Raw genomic sequence first — 26374 nt, forward strand, 5'->3', positions numbered from 1 at the left:
TAGGACACCCGATGATGATCAATAACTGAAAGTTTGGTATCTCTGTGTTTCTGTCCAGGATATATAACAGTTTCGTGTTTCATGGCGAGTAGGTGAACTTTGACCCCTGGTAACCCCCCTCCAGCATGCTCATGCACTCACCGTTTTGATAACTTTTAATTGGCCATGCCTTTTGATCAGACTGACCGAGTTTGAAGCCGATCAATCAAAATCCCTAGGAGGAGTTCGATCAAATACGAAGGCTGTAAACGTCTAAATTGGGGACAAAATCGGACCTTCAATCCAAAATGGCCGACTTCCTGTTGGGTTTAGACCAGGGGTCGGCAACCAATGGCTCCGGAGCCATGTGTGGCTCTTTCATCCTTCTGTTGTGGCTCCCAGTGACTTTGAGAAATAGAATATTTTATTAAAATTAAATCATTAAAAAATTATAAATTAAAATCATTTAAAAATAAATTTCTAAATCTGAAGATTATGGTAAACTTGTAACATTAAAACAAAAGTTTTGAACATTTTTAGCACCCAAAATATACGTCATGTCCGCCGATGTGCGACAGGCATTCCTGGTGAACCCCACATGTCTGGCAGACCGCATTTTTTTAGCGCACTGATTTATTGACTTTTTGATCCTTGCCTGGAAGATACATCATGAATAAATCCAAGAAAAGGAAACATTCTGAAGATGGCAGAACATTTAATGCTACGTGGACAGATCATTTTGCTTTCACCGCTGATGAAACTGGTTCACCTTCTGCTTAATATGTGGCGAAAGACTGGCAAACAACAAGAAGTCAAATGTTGAAAGACATTTCAAGAGCAAACACTCTGTCTTTGCTAAAAAATATCCCGAGGGAGAGGAGAGAAAAAAGGCCGTTTCGGAGCTGATGCAGAAGGCTGAAGCGTACGGAGCCCCCTAGGGGACATGGGGGATTTTTTTCTTTTGCGTTCCCTCGCAAAACTTTTGCATTCCCTCGTAATACTGTACTGGTCAGTTATGCAGCATAATTGAATCCTGTAAGCCTTTCTTACGGTGGGCGCCGTATTTTCTGCTTTAATATAAGGTTATGTGAGGTTTTTCCATGAATGTTAGAATCTTTTTGTGAAATATCTGAAGTTTTATATATTTCTTTAGGATAGAAAGGCACCACAAACCTACAATATAAACAGAAACCTTCCGTAAGTAGGAAAGAAATAAAAACACATTATGATTTGGACTATTTCTGAGTTATTATCGAGGGTAATAAATCATCTGACAGTTTTGATTGTGTCTCTGTTGTTCTAGTCTTAATGGTTTAAAGAGCTGCTTTCAGTGCCGCTCCATCTTCGCCTTAACAGACATAAACATGCAGGAAAAAATAAATCGATTTTCAATCAGTGTTTTGCACCAAACAGTTAATAATAATAAATAAGATTTCACTGGGACTCTGTAAGAGCCATATGAATGAAATAAGTAATTATTGATATGACAGGAGCAGCGGAGCAGCGGCTTTGACACTTAGGTGTGTCGACGTGGGAGTGACGTCACCAGGTATGAATGGGAAGGATACTGGCTTTGTGTGTCTGAGGAAGCGGTGAGCGGGGCGGTCAGTCCTTGCAAAGTTTGGAGCCTGATCATCAAAATGGAATAAATTGATAATTGTGACAGAACAAAGAAAAGGTTTGGAGTTGATTGATACACACACAGATGAGATTCCCCGAGTTAACCCAGTGCGGCCCTTTACCATCATTAGTTTGTCGTGTTTTTAATAATAAAAACTTGTTAATAGTAAAAACTGTTTGGTGCAAAACACTGATTGAAAATCGATTTATTTACTGCATGTTTATGTCTGTTAAGGCGAAGATGGAGCGGGACTGAAAGCAGCTCTTTAAACCATTCAGACTACGAACACAACAGAGACACAATCAAAACTGTCAGATGATTTATACCCGCGATAATAACTCAGAAATAGTCCAAATTAGGATGTATTTTTATTTCTTTCCTACGGAAGGTTTCTGTTTATATCGTAGGTTTGTGGTGCCTTTCTATCCTAAAGAAAGATATAAAACTTCAGATATTTCACAAAAAGATACTAACATTCATGGAAAAACCTCACATAACCATTAAAGCATAAAGTACGGCGCCCACCGTAGGAAAGGCTTACAGTATTCAATGATGCTGCATAACTGACCAGTACAGTATTGCGAGGGAACGCAAAAGTTTTGCGAGGGAACGCAAAAGAAAAAAATTCCCCATGTCCCCTAGGGGGCTCCGTACTACGGGACACAGAAGCAGACTGCGCATTTTTTGGTTTGCTTGGTTCGTTCAGTGCCGGTGGATAATATTTGGATAAGTTTTGATGTTTATCTCCTGAATAAGAGGAGGACAGGTGACTGCATTCTGTTTCTATTTTTCCTTCAGTGCGGGTTGGGTAAGTTTCGATTTTTATTTCTTAAATACAAAGACCCAAATAGACAGAGGGTATTTTGTTTGAAATTGAGCATCAACAAAGTGTAAAATGCGTTTTGTTACATGCAGAAATAAAATTTTGTGTTCTCTGCAGCAGTTCGTTGATTTCATAAACGCAACATAGTATCGATTTTTGTACATAGCATATACAGTAGGTTTTATATATATATGACGTCAAAATGGGTTGTGGCTCCAAGTGCTTTCTTTTTATTGGGAGGCGGTCCCAAATGGCTCTTTGAATAGAAAAGGTTGCCGACCCCTGGTTTAGACCATGGCTCTATGAGACTTTTTTGTACGTCCTGACAAGATACACATGTGTACCAAGTTTGGTAATTCTAGGTTAAAGCATGGCTTGGGGCTGATCATTTAAAATCTCCTAGGGGGCGTTATAGAGAAATTAGGCCACGCCCACCAAATTTGTTATGAATTCCTGTCGGTGGGTGGATAGGGATCCATCCTAGTGAGTTTGGAGCACCTGGGCCCGAAATTGTGGAATTCAGAGCCAAACGTATGGCAACGGCGTTACAGGTCACTTCGCCACGCCCACCTGCTATGTCAAAGCCGGTCGGGGTTGGAATCCACAACACACCAACATGTCTTCTGTCTCTGGACACAGTTTCATGTTGATTAGGTCAAAGGGCTAAGATAGCGACCGTTCACAGTAAAACATGACACTTCCTGTTCTCAGGGGGCGTGGCCTAAGTGATGTCATCATTTCACCACAGGGTATTATAGGACACCCGATGACGATCAATCACTGAAAGTTCGGTCCCTCTATGTGTTTTTGTATAGGAAATATAAGAGTTTCGTGTTTCAAGGCGAGTAGGTGAACTTTGACCCCTGCTAACCCCCCTTCAACATGCTCCAAAACTCACCAATTTGATAACTTTAAATCAGACATGCCTTATGATCAGACTGACCGAGTTTGAAGCCGATCAATCGAAATCCCTAGGAGGAGTTCGATCAAATACGAAGGCTGTAAATGTCAAAATCGGGGTCAAAATGGGACCTTCAATCCAAAATGGCCGACTTCCTGTGACACTTGACCTATAACAGTAATTGTAAATTTTGAATGTCTTGGTGAGCTCTACATGTGTACCAAATTTCATGTCTCTACGATGAAGTAAATGAATAGCAAAGGGTCTCTTGAAAATTGCTAGTTGACGCTGTTGAGCAATTTTTTTTGCAATTTTTGCGACGACCTTAAAATTCAAAATTTTTAAACCGCCTAGTCGCGACCGCCAAGTTTGGTGAGTTTTTGAATATGATAAAGCCCCCAAAAAGGCGCCTCTTTGGGGGGGCAGAAAAATAAGAATAAGAAACAGTACAGATACAATAGGCCTTCGCAGCGCTTTACTGCTCGGGCCTAATTAAACAATAAAAATCACTCTTCTGAATCTAACCCTTTATTTCCCTAATGCTGCCTGTCTGCAGCTCCCGTCGCGTCGCTGGTAAAACTTTAGCTCGTAGCTGAGCTGGAGTTTGAAGTTACATCGCTACATCTGGCACCATCGGATCATCGAGCCAAAGTTGTGAAAACTTATTTTCCCATGGCGAAGCGCAAAATGACTAGCTAGTCTCAACACATTAGGCCAGGGGTGTCAAACTCATTTTGGTTTAGGGGCCGCATACAGCTTAATCTGATCTCAAGGGGGCCACACAAGTAAACTCATTGCAAAATTAAATAGAACTAATAAAAGTGGACTTGTTGATTTTTATATTAAACAAATTTCACTTTTACAAAATATATTATGAAAAAGCTCAGAGTTTTTAAGAAAAGCATGTGCAATTTCAACACTACTTTTACATTTATTTAAGTGCATTATGCATAAGAACTGATCACAGTGATTGTACAATGTTGCAAAACATTTATTCACAGTTTTTGGAACTTAAAAACACTGTCCTGCATGACATAATACATCAAACAGATAAAAATTAATAAATGATTTAAAATCAATTTTTCACATCTGGGAATCAATTTGAACAAATTGTCTGGCTTCACACATTTGAAATCTTAAGTGTCAGCTGCTTTAAACAGATATTTGATTAAGTACATTTGTCACCGTTCTTGTTGATGCATAAAATCTATACATATAGAAAAACTTACATACATAACATGTATTGCATGCATGAGAAATATTTTACTCAACAAAACTCTTTTGTTGTAAATCTGTTACTGACTAGCACTAACTTTAACAGAATTAATTCAGCAAATATTCAAAGCTGTAATTTTTAATAGTGCAACGTTGACAGTAACATTCCATAGGATTTAGTTTTACTCAGTTTTTGCCCCTGAAACTTGGCGTCTTTTAGCCTGGACAGGTACATCAATATCAGGCATCATGTCCTGAGCAGCAGCCAATTTCAGAGTCTCATTTAAGTGCTTATGTGTGAGCTTTGAGCGCAGCTTTGTTTTATTTATATTCATTAGTGAAAAAATTTGCTCACAAAGGTAGGTAGTCCCAAACATGGACAACATTTTTGCAGCCAGTGCTGTCAGTTTAGGATATCCTGGTAGGAGATACTTGTAAAATGTGTCCAAGCCAACTGATGCAAATTTGTCCTTCAATTCCACATCACGCTGCAAATCAATGATTTCAAGTTGCATGTCAACGGGCACATCCGAAGCTCTGACTGTGAATGGTGAGCGAAAAACTGAGAATTCTGTCCCTGACGATGATTGAGAGCTCTGCCTCGGATGAAATTAACAGTTCGGACAACCACCTCCATGACGTGATCCATTTTTAACGACTTGCAGCATAATGCCTCCTGATGCAAAATACAATGAAATGTCCAAAACTCACCCCCTTTATTTGCAGCTTGTACTTTCTCTCTGAACTTTGTCACAACACCTGTCTTTTTCCCAATCATTGACTGCGCACCATCAGTAGCCAGGCTTACGGCGCGGGACCAGTCCACCCCGACTCCGTCCAGCGCTCCAACAACGCTCCTCTGTGACAGTCAACGTCTCGTCAACTCCACGAACGAATATGGCCAGTTGAGAGACGTCCGCAATATCAGTACTCTCATCAATTGCAACAGAAAATGCGAGAAATGACTCCGTTTTGCGTTTGAGTTGGTTTCCAAATCTGCCGATAGTTCCGAAATTCTGTCTGCCACGGTATTTCTGGTCAAGCTAATATTGGCAAAAGCTTGTCGCTTCTCAGGACACACAATTTCGGCAGCCTTCAGCATGCAGTTCTTGACGAACAGTAAGGCTTTGATGCTAACGCTATTTGGCTAGCAATTAGCTAGCTGGCTTTCACCGCAGCATCACTGGCCTCTGGACTCCGGGTGAAAACAGATTGCTGTTTCCTCAGACCCGTCAACATTTCATTTATCTTCTGTTTTCTCAGTTCTCCGTTAAAGTGCTTGTATTTTTCGCCATGCTGAGTTTCATAGTGGCGCCGAATATTGTATTCCTTAAGCACCGAAACCTGCTGCAGACACACAAGGCGCACGGGTTTTCCATTCACCTCCGTGAACGAAGAAGTCCATTTTTCTTGAAAAATCCGACACTCTGTGTCTACCTTTCTCTTTTTTGACAAAGACATTTCGCTGATGAGGCTGCCAGGACCAAAGTAAAAAGCTGGTAAAGCAATTTACAGGACCTGAAGCTCAGTGCTGCCATCTGCTGTTAGTTCCGATGCAGTGTTGCATCATGTTGTCCACTCTGAATAAAACACAGCGCCCCTCGTGGATAATATAGGAACTGCAGATTTTAAATTAAACGAAGTACATGTTTTTTTCAATAATCGTTGTTGAATAATGATAATGCATTTAGCCAGCGGGCTGGACTAAACCGTTCGGCGGGCCGGTTCCGGCCCGCGGGCCGTACGTTTGACACCCCGGTTGTGTTAGGCGGTTGTGTTGGAACCGCCTAATGATTAGGCGGTTCCAACACAACGCATGCGCACAGCAGCTTGGAGTCCTGCCAGTACGATAGTTATAATTTTTTATACAGATTTTAGTAAAACGAACTTAAAACAATAAGTGAGCATCAATGGAAAATTAAAAATATTTTGAAGGGATGATGAAAAATTTACTACCTTCAGTTACTGGCCTTAATTTGAGCTCATTTAATTTACTACCTTTCACTAGCGAACGGAAACCCTGATGCTTGTGTGGCGATTTTTTGTTGGAAGTCTTGACAATAATTGGGCTGATTTTTCATCCATCATGAACAAGATGCCAATATCCTTAAGCTCATCCACTTAAGGCAGAGACTACACTGAACTGAGAGCGCGCAGGATCCAGGCCTCAGACTTAGAGGAGTTTACTGTCCAGTGCATGGTGGAAGCCATGGCCTGAACAAACCAAAAGAACCACATCATCTAAGAAAAGCAAAAATTAAATAATGAGGTTCAAAAACCAGACATCATCCTCTCCACGACTATGCCTGTAGATTTTCCATTTTAAACTTTAACACTTTGATATGTTTCAAGCTGGGCAGCATTAAGTTAAATTGATTCTTGATGACACTTCAGTGTCCCTGACTTTTTATCAGCCTTCATAACCCCTCCTACTGTTAGACACTTGTATCCCAATGCTCAAAACTAGTCTTTCTCGCACTCTGATCCCTGGACCACTGGTGGTCCGTGGGCGCCCCCTAAAGGTCCACAAGTTACTGCATGTAAATGATCCTTTTATTTGGTGTAATGTCAGCTCAAAGTGTAACTTAGCGTACCAAAAGACTGTGGCTAAAATAATAATGGATAAATGGCTTAAAACCGGGTCACTCAAAAGAAAAACTGAAAATACCGGTGGAAAGAAATCAATGCCAGGACTACTTATATGATCAGAGGAAGCCAAGTCATACTTGCTGAGAGAGCACTGATGTGTCATTCATCAGTGATTCAATTCATCTGAATGGTTCTTTGATTAGATTCACTTTATTTATTTCCAACAGGTTTTCAAATTAAACAATCAGTAGGTTAGAGAGAACATGTGCAAACATTATACAGAGCTAAATTATTTGTTAACCTCCTCTTTTCTGTTTGCTGAATGGTAAGACTCCAGTCTCAATTAGTCTTTGTTTTTTACCACTTTGTTTGCTCATAATGCTGTGCTCACACGTCAGCTGTTTGTTTGTTTAATTAAAAATGATTTAATCAGTAAATAAATACAATTGATAGAAATTAGTGGAACATTTTTAGACTTAATGGTGCAGATAAAGATTTTTGTTTCTGCCAAAGCAATTCAAGTTCATTTTTCTTTTATTGTGATTCTAAATTACAAATATCTCTAAAACGCTATTAATACACACAACTTCTTTGACTATGTGTTTGAGATTATTGCAAAGCTTAGAATCCACACTTTCAGACTCTATAAACAAGTCACAACAGGTAGACTGGTTCATTGTTTTGCTGTGACCAGTCACATTTACAAAACAACACCACTCTTCTCATTAGAATGAACAGAGAAAATAACAATAAGTCTATTATTGTTATGACAATAAGACACTAATATTTTCATTTCAAGTTGTGTTATTGTGGGTCATTTTCAAGTTTGGTGGTCCATGAGTGTTTGTTAAATGTGTAAAGTGGTCCTCAGTCTGAAAGTTTGCTCTAAATCGTCTCTAAACCTGTAAAAACTTGACATAAAGGAAGCTACTTAAAATGTATTCTGTTGAAATGAAACTTACTGTAGACGACTTTTGCAGCCAGCACGACACTTAACACCCCCAAACACACCAACAACAGAAAAGAGTGCTGGACTGTTGTTGCTAAAACTCCTTGAACTGAAAGAAAAAAATGGAATTAATATCATTATTGATCAATCAATCAAGTTTATTTGTACAGCACATTTCAGCAAGGAGGAAGTTAAAAGTGGTTTACATCGTGAAGCCGTCATAAACACATCATGCTGTGACCAATTGTGAAACCAGTAACAGATTTTACATTTTGTCAAGTTCCATCATTAAAATCATCAAAATACATCAAATATGTTGGTCAATGTTCCAGTGATTACTGGTGGGGGTCCAGACTTGTCTTAAAGGAACTCAGTGCTTCTGCTGTTTTGCAGTTTTCTGGAAGTTTGTTCCAGATTTGTGGTGCACAGAAGCTGAAAGCTGCTTCTTCATGTTTGGTTCTGGTTCTGGGGATGCAGAGCAGAACCAGAACCAGAGGATCTGATGGGTCTGGAAGGTTGATACAACGAGTTTTAATGTAGTGCGGTACAAAGCCGTTCAGTTAGTCATAAACTAACAGAAGACTTCTGAAGTCTGTTCTCTGAGCTACACTGAGTCAGTTTAAGAACTTTAGAACTGGAACCAGATGTGCTCCGTCTTCCTGGTTTTAAGTGAGAACGTCAGAATCAGCATTGTGGATCAGCTGCAGCTATTTAACTGACTTTTTAGTCAGACCTGTAAAGACACTGTTGCAGTAATCAATACAACTAAAGATATGCATGGTTAGTTTCTCTAGGTCTTGTTGGAAAATTAGTCCTTTAATCTTGGAAATATTCTCCAAGTGATAGAAGGGAGACTTTGTAACTGGCTTTATGTGGCTTTGAAGGTTCAGCTCTAAGTCTATCTACCTTGATAATATCACAGACAATATTGCACATTTTCTGCCTTTTCTTTTGTTTTTAAGAGTGTGAGATTGTTTTTTGTATTTTTTTGTCACTACATAAAAAGAATCACATATAAATATGTCCACACCTTATGTTTAATGCATCAAAGAAAATTGGGTTACAGCAAACTTGGTGTGAAAACGTACAGTCCCCACAGCCAACTCTGACCCATGCATACTTAGTTTTTCTGCTGGTTCTCTTCCTTTTTACTCTACAATTCATAAAAATTCGAACATGTGTTTAATAACAACATTAGGCTAAATCGTTCTCTGAACACCGGCTGGTGGATGAAACGTGTGGCTGTGGCTGAATGGCGAATTCCAATACCACTTTCATGCTAAGATCCTGGGCTCTCAAGTCTAAAAGTGTTTGAAATGTGTGGCACACGTAAAGTTAAAAAGCCTTTGATGCCATTGCTCACATTATATTGCTAGAAAAGTTAAGTAAACATTGTGTAGAAGCCTTAAATATGAATGGGTCTCCAATTATTTCGAAAACAAAAAAGTAGAGTTGTAGAGATAAACAATGTCAGATCTGACTCACATTATATAGACTGTGCAGGACCCCATGGGTCAGTCATTGGACTAAAACATTTTATTTTATACATCAATGATCTATTTTACGTACCTACACATTTTAAAAGTATTCTCTATGCAAATGACACCACTTTTTTCTGTTCTGGTGAATAATCGGGCGATTTATGAGAAAAATACGATCGCCGATCACTGTCTCTTGTTGTAGCTCACCTGTATTTTGCAGCCTACGTACACCGTGTTCAAAATTATTATACAAGTGATATTTTCTCAGATGTTCCTAAATGGTCAATGGAAAAGATGGTCAGTATAATTTTCAAGTCATGACCTATTAAGAGTATAAATCAACTTTTGTTGAACCTCCCAATGATAACACTACTGTTTTTCAAAAATAAACTCAAAATGAACTGTTCCAAATTATTATGCACAGCAGATTTTCAAAACATTTTATGGATTATACAGAACTGAAAATGGTCAACTGAAAGTAGTCACATTTACTAAAATTAAAAGCTATTTCAAAGAAAAACATTTCAACAGACCAAGTTACATGTCAACATAAGAACCCTGAGAACATCAATCTTAGTCTATACTCCAAGTCGAGTTAATTTTTCTTTTATTGTACCACTAAAATCTAGTTGTTCTAGGCTCAAGGTTTATATGTGACATAAAAACAACTCCTGATAAAACCCGTGTTAAGAAACTGTAACTTCCTATAGAGGGAATAAAAATGTATGAAGTGCATCTAGATAGCATCGTTATTTTTTAATCCTCATAAAATTTTAAATATGTATAGAGTCACTTACATTTAAGAGGACGTTTGGCATTGTTGACATTGACTGTAGAAGAGTCTTCATCCCTGTTGTTCTCCATCCTTTACAGAAAAAAACAAAGATTTAGATATTATAAAATGTCCAACAGCTGATTGAGCGATTTCAGCTGTAGCTCATGGAAAGCAGGCAGGTTCTTCTTCCTCTTTTTAAAAGTCGTCAGGATGTGATGCAGCATCTCTATCGCTGCTCTGTGGGTCATTTCCTTACTCAAACAGTTTTGGAAAACAAGTCTGCTTCTGTAACAAACCTTTCATGCCAAGAAGAGAGCTCTCACTCTGTCTCATAAACATTTCTTCAATTCTCCTGTCCCTGGCAGCAGCGCAGGATTCACTTTTGAGGTGGGGGGGCATTGGGGAGTTTTGTCACCTCTGTTACGTACTTTGAACGTCAAGGGCGCACTTGTTCAATTAATATGATGGCACCTGTCAATCAATTCAGTGGGTTTGCCGCAATTTGTCCCCAAAGTAAACAGTAAACACCGCTTACCTGGAGGACAATGTTTTTGTGTCTACCATGCGCTGCAGTCTGGCTAGATTTGATGATTGTTGGCTAGTAAAGAGGGTTAGATAATAAATTTAAAAAATTCAAAAATTATTCTTTTCTGTTAAAGGAAAATCTCAAGGTCCACAGAGTGTGTACAGCCGTTCAGCTGCAGGCGCCCCTGAGCTCAGCTACATATTACAAGTCCAAAATACTCAATACAACTATGCCGAGGACAGATAGATACGACAAAAATCCCGGCTGGTCAAACATTTGGAACATAATATTAAAATAGTAGTCAAATATTCTCCAGCAATGCCAATTTAGAGCAGCAACCTAATGGTTAAAGCGCATCATCACGTTGCGGCGCAGCAGCGCTATCTGGATGCTGTGGGTCTAAAACCAAAAGGCAGCACAGATTATATTTGCTGCATGTTCCACAAATTGTGCGGGAAAGAGATTTCTGAGTGGGACAGATAACCCGCCAGACTGCTGGCAATATTTTTGCATTACAAACAAAATGAAAAACACCATGAATAAATTTTAATGTGCTTGTTACTTAGCAGACAAAAATGAATTTCAACAGCTTACAGAGACCTGAAAACCATCAGTAGCCATCGATATTTATGGCTACTGATGGTTGATTGGCTTTTGGAAGAGCAAAGAGAAAAAAAAACAAAAAACAAATTCAAGCAATTATTTTTTGACCTGAGCAAAAATGTTCTGCTCTAGGCAAAGTGTGGGTGAGCATTTGGTCCGGACCCGTAAACAGACATGGACCTGATGTCCTTTTTTTTCATCCCAACGCCATTACAAAGAAAACATCGTCAGTTTTATAAATGGTGACGAATATAGAAATCTTATTCAGTTTTTAGGCAGAATTGGTTCAGACCTGGACCGGATCAGAGTCAAAGCCTTTTTTCAGATGTCAGACCGGTTCATGATCCCAACCCGACCCGAAGCTGCCGCATGTGCATAAACCTTTGGGTGACTGTTATGATCTGGAGATTTGGTCCAGATCTCAATGCTGTAGGTTTTATCTGTACCTCTGTCTGCATATAAACACAAAGAGATGTCAGTCACGGATTGTCAGAGTTGCGTGCAGCCTGTGTAAATGTCTGGTGGGACCAGCGGACGGGCAGGGCCGTAAAGTGGGAGGGGGGGCAATGGCCCCCTGAACCCACCCTGTTCCGGCGCCTATGGTCCCTGGTTATAAAATATATATATTCACTCCATAAGGGTTTACACTCTGATGCATATAATATGTTTTACAATCGACCAGTTACTCATTTGATGATCAAACCAGATGTAAAACATTAACTTTGTCCTGTCAGCATAGAAAGAGAAAACTATGGTTCTGTTTACATGACAACAAAATGGAAGAGTTTTGTTGTGTTTGTACTGTATATTTACACAAAAATAGCAAATGTTTTCTTTGACAATGGCACGGTTTGAGAACGGGTTCCAGAGTGGTTCTAAAACATACTGGTGTCCGTTATCTTGTGAACAGAATAAATGGATCTTTTCTGAAAGCAGATCATGCGTACTGTGACGCAAAACATATCATCTTCCTACAATCCACAGAAGAAGAAACTACCAATAATGCCAGATACCAGAGTATTGTTTGTGCTTCTGATTCTTATGAGGCCTCATTGGGTGTCTGGCACATTTCCCATACTGTGTCGACATTGTGTTGTTGTGTCACTTGAGTGACATCTTCTGGATTTGAAAAGTAATTGCAGGCAAATTCAATAAAGACTGGAAACAGACTGAGCAAAGTTAGTTCACATGTTTTTATTTAGAAACATCAGCTGCTGTAACAGCTTTGGGCTGAGGCGATTTACAAACCATTTCATTGTAATTACGTAGAGTGATTCGCAAGAATATTAAAATACAAATAAATACAATCCGCAATCATGATAAACCTGAACTGGGTGCAGATGGTTGAGTTGAAGGTCCAGTTATATTGCCTGCTTTCTGTAAACACCAGAGTTTACCACAGGAGTGTTAACCGGTTCATCCTCCTCATACCGGTGTTACAAAGCACAAGTTGTTGACCTGCTCTGCTCATCTTCACTGTTACAGTTCGTAACTTTCGTTGTTACTGTTCACAGCAGCAGCTCTGCTATCTCAGCGTCCTCAACCAGACATTATTCTCCTCTCTGGAGTGCGTAATTACGCATTCAGGAGGCTGAGTCTGGTTCTGCTACGTCCGAGCGGATGCTTCACGTTGTGGTCTGGACGGAACCAGTGAGGCATAGACTACATCCTGCTTTGCCTTTAACCCCACAGAAATAGCCTTAAATGACAAACCCTATTGGAAACAGCAATGGGCCTCACTGGTTCCTAAATAGATGGAGAATAAATCAATCTGGGAGCTGATTGTCCGCTCTGACCGTTATTTATACAGACCGGAAGGGCGTCCATTCAGCAGGTGGACGGGGACTGAAGTTTTTCAGTGCTGCACTGGGCACAAGGGGTAAACCCACTAGCAACAGCCTTAATTTGGGGTTAATACATAAGCAACGGATTTTACTGTTGAATATTGATATAATAGTGTAACTGTTGTCAGTCATTTCTATGGCAACGGGTCTGCGTAGCGAAGCAAACACAGGGACCGAGAACAATGAACGAGTGGTTTGGAGCAAGTTCTTCAACGGTTTTTCTGCGTTATTTTCCCTTGAAGCGGCGAACTGCAATAAATTAATAATACCTACATCTCCAGGTTTCATTTTATTAACGGAATCGCGTAAGCGGCACGTAAAATTGTCGTCTTTTCGCTCCCCAGCGCTGTGCGCATGACAGAAATTAAAAAATAACATCCATCGTGTTTATAACGGTAGTTAGCATCTAGGCTAGCGGCAGTAAACAGTCACTTCTAATACACAGAAATATCTCAAAATAGAATCGATATCAATAAAACAATGTCCTGAACTTACAAGGACATTGATTATCTGTTGTGCATTTAACCCACCTGTGAAAACAGAAATCAGTCTTCAGTAATGGATTTGCTGCGATGCTGACGTCATCTTCTTCTTCTTTGACGGTTGTTGCCGGTTGGCAGGCAATCAAATTGGTGCATTACCGCCACCAACTGGTATGAAGTGTGGAACGGACTGTAATTTATTGTCTTGTCTATATACTAATTCCCTTCTCTCAACAAAAATATTTGGAACAGATCAACAAAACATGTTTTACTCTCTCTTCTTGAAAACAAATATCACATTTTCCTGTTGGATGTTTTCCCATTTTAAATAAAGTAGTATTTAACCCGGTATGATCAAAACGTAATCTGGATATAATGGTTTCCTTGTTTCTGTTTCGTCCTGTTCTCATGACACCAACTTTTCTTTGAATGCTGTAAAGCCACCTGCCAAATCTTTCTTATTCCCACTGCTTTGATTTCTCCTTTACTGATTGTTACCAATATATCAATTTAACTATTTTTTGTTGCTTGTTTTGCATATTTATCTGCCAACCAGTACATATGATGTTTATCAGTACATATGATGGTATCCATAAAAAATAACTAATAAACCTTTTGTCCAAATTCTATAAAGTAATAATTGAATCTCTAACAAAATCTCTGGTCTGGCATGGAGACATTTTTTATCCTTAAACGATTCAACTACTGCAGACTTGTAGCACTAGCTTAACAAAACTTCTCAACCCTGCACATACATGTGTATACATCTAATTTTGTATAATTATGTTTTATTTAACAATGCTCAAAATTTTATCTTCAAATAAAATAAAAAATAAACTAGAATAATTTGGTAATGAATATATTATGGTATATTATTAGTATTTGTTTAATAATAAAAGAAACATTGGATACTATGTCCATGACAGGAAATATCACCCCCCTCAGTTCTGGTGTGCAATGGTGCCATTATTGTTTTTTTTTAAATAAGATGTTATTAGAATTAGAACACAAACTGTACTCAAAATAAAGCACACATTGTACATAAAACCTATGCATCTCGCTCAATTATCAGAGGAATAAAAGAAATAGACATACGAAAAGCAACATGACAAACTATATTAAAAAACAATTACAATGTACACATTTCAAAATATCAGTGAGCCCACATATGAAAAAATTTATATTTTTCTTTAAGAAACATAATTGAGCAAAAAGCAATAACAAACAATGAGGTCCACAGAATACATGACAACCAGGGTTGTTAAACAAATACAAGCAAAAAGTCACATATTTATATATTGTTCTAAAAGCCTTTTTGTTGGTAGAGCCTTATATTAATTATATATACTGTATATAAGAAAAGTTAAAACTATTTGTCCATCTAGGTGGAAACTTTCCTTTGACTCAATTTGTGCATAGAGTAAGACCCTTTGTATGCTTTAGGTAATGTCATTTAGTTAGGTTCACCACTGAACATCTATTATTTCTCAAAATCTCTCTGACCGCAGTGTGTTTGCTATGCTAAATACTGTCAATATTGTCTGAGGTCAGTTCCTACGGATAAGAGGTGTGTACTTGCGATGCCAATTGGTCAGTTGCTGACAAACGCTCTGGAATGATTGAGAGAATCTGGTTCCTGCAAAAAACAACATCAAACCCTGCCTGTGCAACACAGACAGGTTCATTAGGTGAGAGTTCATAAACACTTAGAATGAAGAGACAAAATGACCAGCAGATTATTGAAGTCATGATGTTACAATTTATATATAAAAATTCATTACACAATTGAGCACTCCTGCATGAAACTTTAAGAGAAGAGTCAGTTGGATCTTAGTCGAGCGTTACACTCACAGCTGAATCTGTTCAGAAACCCAGAGTATACTTCTTTCCAGCAGTCTGTGGGATTTCTTTCTGGGAGTATCGGTACATGCGGTCCATAAGCATAGAACACATCCTTCACCCAGAACCTATAAAACAGAAACAGAAACCTCAGAACATAAAATAAAGTCACAGCTCTTTGACATCAAACCGATAACTGTCAGCATCTAAATGTTTTGTCACTCTATGATTAAAGACGGATTTAAAGAGAAGCCAAACTAGTATTAAATGGAAGGACTTGTATGTACTTGCAAGATTGGATTTTAAAGATTTAAATGGGCTTGTTTTCACAACTGCATCTAAGACTGTTCAACTTAAACAGACAATTAGGTTTTTGGCTAAAATGAAAATTTCTTATATATTTTCAATAAATAAATTACTCAAATCCAGAAAGAGCAGTAAGAGCTCCTGCTCTCCAGGTGGATGAGGGCTGTGTGATGAGATGGCATCAGAGGTGGAGCGGCTCTTCCTGTAGTGGATCCTGTACTGATGCGGATCCACAGTGTTGTCGATAGAGTCCTTGATGTGGGACATGACTAGCCTCTCGAAGCACTTCATGACTACCAATGCTAAGGCTATAGGTCGGTAGTCATTCAGACCTGTCAGTGTGGAGCGCTTGGGGGACAATAGTGGCGATCTTTAAGCAGGTGGGCACAGATGCCAGTGACAGTGAGGTGTTGAAGATGTTCATCAACACCTCAGACAGCTGATGTGCTCAGTCCCTCAGTACCGGCCCTGGGATGTTGTCGGGGCCTGCAGCCTTACCGGGGTTGATTTCCTGGAGGAACGGCCTCAGATCTGCTGTGGTCACACAGAGGGGAGTGTCACCAGTTGGTGGTATTAGTCTGGTGCTGGGGCAAACGAGCGTAGAACTTATTAAGTGCATCTGGCAGGGAGGGATCCCTTGGACACTGTGCATCCCTGATGTTGTAGTTAGTGATGCATTTAATGACCTCCCACGTGCACTGGGGGTCGTTGGTGGTGAAGTGACCTTGAATCTTCTAGGCGTATGTGGCTTTGGCCCTCATAATGCCCTCAGTCTGTTCTTTCCTTACTTCTTGGAGTGCTGATGCCTCACCTGTGCTGAACGCAGCGTCCCTAGCTTTCAGCAGAACTCTCACCTCAGCATTCGGTCAGGGTTTCTGGTTCGGGTAACAGGTTACTGTCCTGGTGGTGGTGACATCATCAACACACTTAGAGATGAAGAACAGAGCAGAGGAGGTGTATTCCTCCAGGTCCACCTCTCCCTCACAACTAGCTGCCTCTCTGAAGACCTGCCAGTCTGTGCACTCCTGCAGTACAGAGGCTGAACCCTTGGGCCACACAGTGGCTGTCTTCTTCGTTGGCCTAATCCGTGTCATCAGCAGACGATATGCTGGCGCTAGCAGGATGGAGATGTGGTTGGGGAGGCCAAAACGTGGGGGAGGAAGAGCTCTGTACGCACCGGGAATGTTAGTGTACACATAGTTCAGACTGTTATCTCCCTGTGTAGGAAAGCTGACATGCTGGTAAAAACTGGGCAGAGTGTCCGTGAGTCTCACGTGATTAAAGTCCCCCACATTCACATAAAACACCTCCGGGTGCGTTATCTGCAGTGAGCTAGCGGAGTCATACAGCTCCTTTGATTCTTTATCTGCATTAGCACTTGACAGGATGTAAACTATGGTGACAAATACAGTAAACTCCCGTCATAGATAATATGACCGACATTTCATGGTCAAAAGTTCTACCGCTTCAGAGCAGCAGCTTTTTACCAGTTCACAGTTCGTACACATCCTTCATTCACTTACATTCAGAGTCTTCCTCCCCGTGTTTTTCCAGACCGGTGGCCACGGAGCACTCGGAATAACCAAAGACTGATGATCTGGAAGGCTAAGTCTGACATGCTATTGCTGAGCCAGGTTTCCGTTAGGCAAAGAACGACACAGTTCCTCATCTCTGCCTCTGATGTAACAAATCCACTTCCTTATTCCGTTAGCGGATGCACTGCCTGCTTCCCCCTCTTCTGTTTTTTATGCACAAAGTTTTCTCTTGACCGTTGCTCTCCCCACTCTGCAGCACCAGCCTGTTGATTTCAGGAGCCATTATCTGCTGAGTGCGGATTCCAGTTTCGGAAATATTTTAATAACTGAACTGTCTCTGAAGACCATCAGTTCAGTCAAGCTGTACATCAGCCGTGAATTTAGCACTTAACAAAATCAGCATTATAGGAATTAAAAGAAGGCTTAATCCCAGGAGCTGGAGAAGTTGCTGAACCTCTGTGTGCCGTCATAGTACAATAAGGTCCCACAGTGAGGACAGACTGAGGACTGAAGGTCTCCATGCCTGAACTCAATCACCTACAGAACCACTGACCCAAAGGCACAAGAAAACCCAGCTGCAGTTTGCTCATAGCTATATTAGGAAGATAAAGAAGTTTTTGTTTTTCAAAACTGGAACTTCTTGAGTCTGATCAGACGTCTGAAGCTCCTGCTGAAAAGAACAACCTGCCCACTGTGAAGCACGGCAGGGACCCAATGATGCTCTGGGGCCGCTTCCCTTCCTCTGGAAACTTGCAGAGTGTGGAGGTCAAGATGGATTCAATCAGGAATCAGGATATCCTGGGAGAAACTGTCCTGCTGTCTGTGAGGACGCCTGAAGCTTGAGGAAGCCCAGTAAGCTTTGACATCATTGGACGTCCAAACAGAACAATGAACCCAAACATATCTCACAGTCCACCAAGGTTTGGTTTTAGAAGAAGTCCTGGAGATCCTGGAGTCGTTGTCACTCAGTATATTTAATTCTTCTACAAGCTTGTCAAAATATATTTACATTTCTATTTAAATATGTATAATTTTAGGTAACAGTTCTTACCCAAGAGTGTCTACACATCCATCAAGCCAGGTCCAGGTGTTGTTAATTTTTCTGAGTCCCATCCAGTATCAATGGTGTTTATCATAGTAGTATTTGATGTGTTTGCTGACAAATTCCTGTGAACAAATTTTTAATATTGTCATAACCATTCTTACTTCAAGACATCAATTTCTTTAGAAACTTCCAGATTAGCTTTAAACTGCTAAACGTGACTTTAAATTTTACCTCCTCCTGCTGATCATCAATTACAATCAAACTACAAACTATTCTTCTGACAGAACCTTCGACTTTGTTCCCAGGTCTTCCAAGGAGCTGGTTCGTCGTAAAACATGTAGCATTTTTGTCCGAAGAGAATCCAGTCATCGGGCACGGCCCACACTCTGGATCCATTAGACAAGAGGAAAGAGGAGAAAGAAGGAAAGCTTTGGTAAAATAATATTTAAAAAATTACATACAAAAGAAATACCAATGTACATATTTAATGTTTAATGTCAATAGATTTCAAAAGTTAGAGTGCACATCAAAATTGGAAAGCTACCATTCTAGTTAGAAGTGGCATACTTTACTGTAAACCTGTTGCTAATTAATCAAATTTTCTCCACCCCAGCAGAGGCCCTGGCTCACTTTGTTGTCAGACATCAGCACTTTACCTGTGATAATAATGGCCAAATATGTCTGGAGAAACTGGAATATTAAACAGCAAATTTAATTTTCTAAAACAAAAACAACAAAAGTTTCAACGGTAATTTAGAAATCTAATCACTTGTGTGTCTCTCTCGGTTCTTTGGTCTCAGCTTGTCGATCTGCTTCCATCATATTTCTTTCCTCAGTCAGTTTCTTTTTTTCTGTTGTAAAGTCGTCGATACTTTCCTGGTGCACGGCCATTTTTATGCCCACTATAAAAATTAGTCAGAGAGTCAGTGAATCCATCTGTATCAGAGGAGCATCATCATTTTCAGTTTCTCTCTCAGATCTTTTCAGGATATCAGACAGTATTCTCACTTTAGAACCAAAGAACAGTAAACTGATTTAATATTTCATTAACTTGCTTATTTTGGGGGCTGCATGGTGCTACCACTGTTACCTTGCAGCAATAAGGTCCAGGGTTTGAATCCTTGGAGTCTGTATGCATAAAGTTTGCATATCCTCAGATTTTCTCTTTGTACTCTAGCTTCCTCTTCCAGAAAACTGCAAAACAACTGAAACACTGAGTTCCTTTAAAACAAGGAAAACTGATCAATGTATTTGATAATGATTATTCTTGATGATTTTGATGACATTTGATGCATATTGCTTGTTTCATAATTGGTTGCTCTATGTTTTCATGGTGTAAATCACTTTGAACTGGCTTGTTGCTGGAATGTGCTGCTATCAGAATAAACTTTATTCAGTTGTTTGTTTAACCAAAAGTGCATTTCCATGTCTTACCATCAGATTTCCAGGTTATGCATTAGAGGCAGATCTGATTGCCAGCTAGCCCTGCATGGGCTCATGGAATTGGTCTCCTGCTCTCCTGTACTAACTCCACAGCATGTTCACCAAAGAGGCCAGGACCGCCCCTGTCCAGTGGAACCCACATGCTAGGAGCAAAGGTCAGGTAGATGATCAGGGCAGATGGGGCATTTGTTAGTAATGCTTCACCTCAGCAGATGTTGAAAAGGATAGCAGCCAGGCGCAGCCTCAGCAGGTTGTTAATAGCGCTGTGGTGCGCAGATATTGGCGTCTTTGTTACACACAGCAGACGCACTCATTTGTGTGTAACAGTGTTGCGTATACGGAACGCTGTTTTTCGTATTTGACTGCAATTTTCATTTACAAACACTAGATGGCACTCTGCTCCTTATTTATTTAGATCTCGATAAAATAATATCGAAACGCAGCTGTGCTTCATCTGCAAAAGATTTTTCCAGCAGAAGTCACAGCTAATTTGACAATTTTATTTTTAACACTTACATGGAGAACTCTGTGTGGGTTAAACCTGTTGGCGGTGATGTGACTAAAGCTTTTTGCCATTTATGCAGTCCTATAAAATTGGGCATGGGGATAAGAACGATTTATCCAAGCTGTTTAAGTAAAGCTTAATGATAAATAACTCATGATTTTGAGTAAAAATGCAGATTGGTATTGCTTTAGTCTATTTGCATTCTGCTAGAAGTTGCAATCTTGCTTTAAAAACATTATCATCCGAGGGTACAAACAATGCGCCCCAACGCATCATGCCAGGGTGCAAAAAACAGCACAAACCTAGACCACACAAATACAGGCCATATGCATGTGATGTAATTCGTTTAAAAATACAAAAATACAAATCATACTAAATAATAGACATGAAAGCAAAGCCTACCCCCTGTGGCCCATGGGAGGAGGACGGAGATGCCCAGGTTCAGGTGCTGTGTCTGATGCTACCAGAAGAGGCGGAGGTGAAACAAAGTTTCCTTAATTTCTGCTCTTTTTGACAAAGTTTGACTAGATTGAACTCAGTAACTCTCTCACAGTCTTAGCGTGACGCTCAGGAAGAGCGCGACAGACGTCATGGTGGGCCAACCGGGTAACCCGTCAGTTCGAGAAAAAAACAGATGGCTGGTAAACCGGCGACCCACCAGAACCGTGTGACGGTGCGGTGAGAGGTTGGAGAAGGAGTTAGCAATGGTGGTTAGCCACTCTAACCCAAAACAGCAGGACGCTCTGTTGAAGTTTTCCACACTGTCACTTTATTTTCACTTCGTCCATGTAAAGCCAGGTCTCCACGGTACTAACATTACAGTCTCATACATGAGAAAAGAAATGATAATTCACCGCTCTGCACCTCATCATCACCGATGATCTCCTCTACACCACATGGAAGACGAGTTCTTACTCTGTACAATAGTACAACAAAAGAAAAAGGGAATAGGTGCCCCCTTGTGGTGATACCTACTCATGTCTAGGAACCAAGCAGTATAATGACTGTTACATATGCCCCCCTGGTAAACAAAGGCTGTCCTCAGCCGCACACGACTATAGACACCAGTACAGAATTTAACAAAGCAACACATAGCCGTAAAACCGCAGTTACACCCGGGGCAGGTATTAAATCACCCCTGTATACATATCCGTGGATAACTATAACACAAAGCCAGCTTAGGTTCCAAAAAGCAAACATAAAATCAGTGTGGAACTCTTCTTTGTTTTCTGAACACAAACCCTCTAAAGAACAGTTAAGGGACAATAAAATTCTTCCCATGTAACAATGGTTGACAACAAAACCAACATCATCCCAAATCATCAGAATTTCTTTTCTTATTATCTTTTGGTTTGTAACCACAAAAATTCCAACATAACACATCTAACTGAAAATTAGATGCATTCATTAACCTGAACAAATATAACCTTACACCCTGTCAAGCCTGTCAGTATGGTAGATATTTGTCCATTTATGATCTGACCAACCAGTCGTGATCCTGGGATGGCGTCGGGCTCTCAGATTGTAATGTCCATCACCTCCTGAAACTTGGCCAGACTCAGTCTCATCCGCGTGGGTCTCACTGACCCCGTGAGGCGTCCGTGAGTGGCAAATATCATTCGGCACATCACAAAACACATCACCTGGAGGGAGGTCAAGGACGGCGTCAGTCTGAGGGGAACCGTCCTCAAGGTCATCGTCCATGTGATCCACCTGTGCAGCTGCACCGGCAGTCTTTTTGCAGCTGGCAGAGTCCCAAGTATGGAAAGGTTGCATGTTCACAACATGGAAAACTCCAGCATCGGCTCCAGTTTCAACATCAATCAGTCTGTAGTTCACATCGCTGAGTTTCTGACTGACACGGAAGGGGCCTTTGAACAAAGGTGCCAGTTTAGCTGTAAAATTAGCCAAAGCATCCGATCTTGGGTGAGACTTCACTCGAACAAGATCACCAATCCCAAAAGCAGAATGGCGGCGTTTCAAGTCATAGTAGTGTTTCTGTCTTTTGTGGCTGAGATCTAGCGCAGCCCTGGCGTGATGATGAGCATCCCTGAGGGTGGCTCTCAGAGTCTCTGGATATTGCACATCTGGGTCATCCAGTCCATCACAGCTTGGTTGAACGATTAGATCGAGAGGCGTGTCCAGCTCACGACCATACAACATCATGGATGGGCTAAGACCTGTGCTGTCATGCGGGGCTGTGCGAAGTGCAAAACATATTTGCGGTAGAAACCTGTCCCAAGCAGTGTGTTTGTCCCTCACATAGGCACGGATAGCTGTTTTAAGCGTCCTGTTCACACGCTCTGTCGCATTTGTTTGTGGGTGGTAGGCTGTAGTAAGCCTGTGTGTTGAGCCTAGAGCTGACACAGTGTGTTCAAACAGCTCACTAACAAAAGGAGAGCCTCTGTCTGAAATGAGGTAGTTGGGGCTACCATGCCTAGCAAATATTTCACTCAAGAACTTGCTAGCTGCGACCCGAGCTGTGGCCTCTCTAACTGCACATACCTCAATCCACTTCGAAAAATAGTCCACAAAGACCAGCAAATAAGCATTTCCTGATTGAGTACGGGGCAAGGGACCCACAAAGTCCACTCCTGTGTATTCCCAGGGTTTTTTGGGCACAATAGGGACCATGAGACCAGCTTGTTTCTGTTGACTTGGTTTTGTGAGTTGGCAGACCGAGCAAGAAGTGACATAACGTTTGACATCGCCTGCCATGCCAGGCCAAAAGAACCTGTGTCGTAGTCTCATTAGTGTTTTGGAAACACCGAGATGGCCAGCAGTGGGGTGGTCATGGTAATAGCTCAGCAGGGTGCCACGAAGAGATGTTGGGGCAAAAAGTTTAAGTTCTTTTAATGGGTGTAAACCGCATACAGGCTTTCGGTCCCTGTAATACAGCAAACTGTCATAGACAGTATATTGTTCTTGGCATTCACTGTCCATTTGAACCGATGAGTCTGATTCAATGTCTCTGAGGAGTTGACCCGTCACAGGGTCGTCCATTTGTAGCTGCCTCATGTGCGAACGATCCGACAATAACACTGGGGGCAGGGAACGGAGGTCCAAACTGCCTATAACAGCATGTTCTGGCAAGATATCAGTGGGCGTGTCACTTCGATTCGGCAGGGGATTCCTGGAAAGAGCATCAGGAACTGCATTGTGTTGTCCTGGCTTGTGGACAATTGAAAAGTCAAAGTCTTGCAGTCTCAAAGACCATCTAGCCAGCCGGCCAGACGGGTTTGGGCGAGACATAAGCCACCTAAGGCTGTTGTGGTCTGTGAAAACAGTCACGTGAAGGCCCTCAACATATGGCCTGAAGTGTTCCAGGCCCCAAATGACGGCCAAACATTCTTTTTCAGGGGTTGAGTATGGTTTTTCAGCCTTGTGTAGAGAACGACTTGCATACGAGACCACAATATCTCAGCCTTCTTCATCTTTTTGCATCAAAGCAGCGCCCAGTCCTAGATCACAGGCATCAACATGAACATAGAAGGGTTTAGCAAAGTCCGGAAATCTTAACACAGGGGCTGACGTGATTCGGTCCTTTAAAACATTCATGGCTTGCTGACATTTGTCATCCCAGTGAAAAACAGTGTCTTTCTGTGTGAGCTTATGGAGAGGGTCAGCTTGCCGGGCATAATCCTTGACAAAGCGCCGATAATAGCCAGTGAGTCCCAGGAACTGTCTGACCTGTTTCACTGTGGATGGTGACTGAAAATCAATGACAGCTTTGATTTTATCATGGTCAGGTTTTATGCCAGCAGGTGTGATGCGATAACCCAAAAATGTGAACTCACTCAGACAGAACTGACACTTTTTCAGTTTTAAAGTGAGGCCAGCTGCTTCGAGTCTGTTCAGGACCTCCTCCAAATCTTTCAAGTGCTGCTCGAATGAGGGAGATGCCACCACGATGTCATCAAGGTACACCGCACATGTTTTGTAGATCAGGCCCGCTAACACAGAATTCATGAGCCTTTGAAATGTCGCTGGCGCATTGCATAAGCCGAATGGCAGCACACGGAACTGGTAGAGGCCACAGTGAGACACAAAAGCCGTTTTCGGTCGGGATTCTTCTGAAACAGCAACTTGCCAATATCCTCGAGCCAAATCCAGGGTTGAAATGTACTTTCCTCTAGCCAGAAAGTCGAGGGATTCGTCAATTCGTGGTAATGGATAGGAGTCCTTTTGTGTGACTTGGTTTAAACCCCTATAGTCCACACAGAATCTTGGATCAGAACCAGGTCTATTCACAATCACCACTGGAGCAGCCCATGGACTGGTAGATGGTTCGATTATGTTGTCTTCCAGCATTTGTCGCACTTGATCCTCAATCAAACGCTTTTTGGTTGGAGATGAGCGATAGGGGGGAAGATTTATGGGCTTGTCAGTTCCAGTATTGATCACATATTCCGCCAATGTAGTGTGTCCAAGGTGTCCATCAAAAGCGGAGCTGTGGTGGGAAAGAAGATCATACAGATCTGATTTTTGCGTTTCCTCCAGGCTCGCCTCAGCCACTTTTGACTCCATGGTGTCTGATAAAATGTCCAGAGACATAAGAGTCTGTTCAACAGGAAACAGGTCAAGGTTGTGTTCCTCATTTTCATCCAAGGCCGGACAGGGACTGTCATCAATAAAAACTGTCCTTGTCGGTATATGCATGGTTATCGAGGCTCTCATCATAAAATCCATCCCTAATATGAAAGGGGAAGACAGGTTATGGATGATGGCGAAGCGTTGATAAAAGCGCTTGTTCATAAAGCCGATACTCAGCCAAGCCACACCCTCTGGAAGGCAAGGAGCGTTGTCCGCTAGGCTCACTGGCGGCCCCTGCCACTGACGTACTTTCTGCGGACAAACCCCATTTGCGTTAATGAGATCTGCACGTACAGCCGAAAGTGAAGCGCCTGTGTCCAGAGTCGCCTCGGTGCAGGTTCCATTAAAGTTCAGCTGAGTTTTAAATGGAGTGTTCCAGGTAGCAGTAGACTCATTGTCCTCCACATGACCAAGGATGTGGAATTTATTTGCAGAAAGGTGAGGCTCAGTTAACGTCTGGAGGGAGGATTGCCTCGACGAAATATCCTCCCCCCTTTGAAGTTTCCCAATGGCCTTTGGGGTGCTTCGTCTACAGGTGGGCTGGAGTTTCCATTGTCTGTTTCAGCTCCAGGCGTGTCAAAGGACGTAGTGGGACTGATCTCATTATGGAACCGAGCCGACATGTGTTGTTGACTATGGCCCTGATTACAGGCAGGACACGTTTTCGATGTATATCCAGGGCTTGAGCACTTATAACAGCGTGGCTCAGCTCTCTGCTGCTTCCAATGTCTTTTTTGAAGGTTCTGGTGGCTATCAGGTCCCAGTACAGCATGCAGTTCATGAGCCCTGAGCAGCAACTCCATCACAGAAGACACAGGTGAGCCATACAGCGCCACCCTGTATTTTTCAAGCGAATGTTTACATATTAATTGAATACGCTCTTTTTCAGGTGGTGGGCTACTTAGCTTATTAAACTCACTCAACATATGAGCTACAAATGTCGGTAATGGTTCATCAACTGACTGGACACGGTCAAGTATGCCTCTGAGAATACTTTCTTGGTTGTCAATGGGCAGAAAGACTGTTCGGAAAAGTTGGCAGAAGTGCACCCATGAGCTAATGTGTGAACGAAGGGCTTTAAACCACTTACTAGGCTCTTTCGTGAGAAAATGGGGCAACTCATTCAGAATCTGGACATCAGTTAAATTCAGAGTGGACTTGTATGCTGACACAGCCTGTAGCCAGTCCTCTGCCTGCACTTCACCATCCCCAGCGAATACTGGTGGTTCCAGCTTGGCGTGATGTAGTGCAGCAGCAATCACTCTTGTGGTGTTGGTTAGCTCAGCTGAATGAGTCTGTAGGAAAGAGCTATGCAGGTCC

At 41.4% G+C, this 26374-nt stretch overlaps 1 protein-coding gene and 1 long non-coding RNA gene across 2 annotated transcripts in view; both read right to left on the reverse strand.

The window, feature by feature from the left end:
• LOC116717303 (golgin subfamily A member 6-like protein 7) overlaps nt 1-14393 on the reverse strand; it is a 31110-nt gene extending 16717 nt beyond the window's left edge. Inside the window, exons 1-3 of the mRNA XM_032558572.1 lie at nt 13837-14393; nt 10356-10423; nt 8091-8186 (exon numbers count right to left, since the gene is read on the reverse strand). Coding sequence (XP_032414463.1) covers nt 8091-8186; nt 10356-10422 — 163 coding nt within the window. The 5' untranslated portion in view covers nt 10423; nt 13837-14393. The remainder of the gene's footprint in view (nt 1-8090; nt 8187-10355; nt 10424-13836) is intronic.
• Nucleotides 14394-14631: 238 nt separating this feature from the next.
• On the reverse strand, nt 14632-17597 carry LOC116717306 (uncharacterized). Its single transcript, XR_004338720.1, has 2 exons — nt 17457-17597; nt 14632-15755 (listed from the first exon to the last, which is right to left on the reverse strand). It is a non-coding gene; the product is annotated as an uncharacterized LOC116717306 (long non-coding RNA).
• Between the last annotated feature and the right edge of the window lie 8777 nt (nt 17598-26374).

The sequence above is a fragment of the Xiphophorus hellerii genome, chromosome 3 (genome assembly GCF_003331165.1).
Source record: "Xiphophorus hellerii strain 12219 chromosome 3, Xiphophorus_hellerii-4.1, whole genome shotgun sequence".
NCBI lineage: Eukaryota > Metazoa > Chordata > Actinopteri > Cyprinodontiformes > Poeciliidae > Xiphophorus > Xiphophorus hellerii.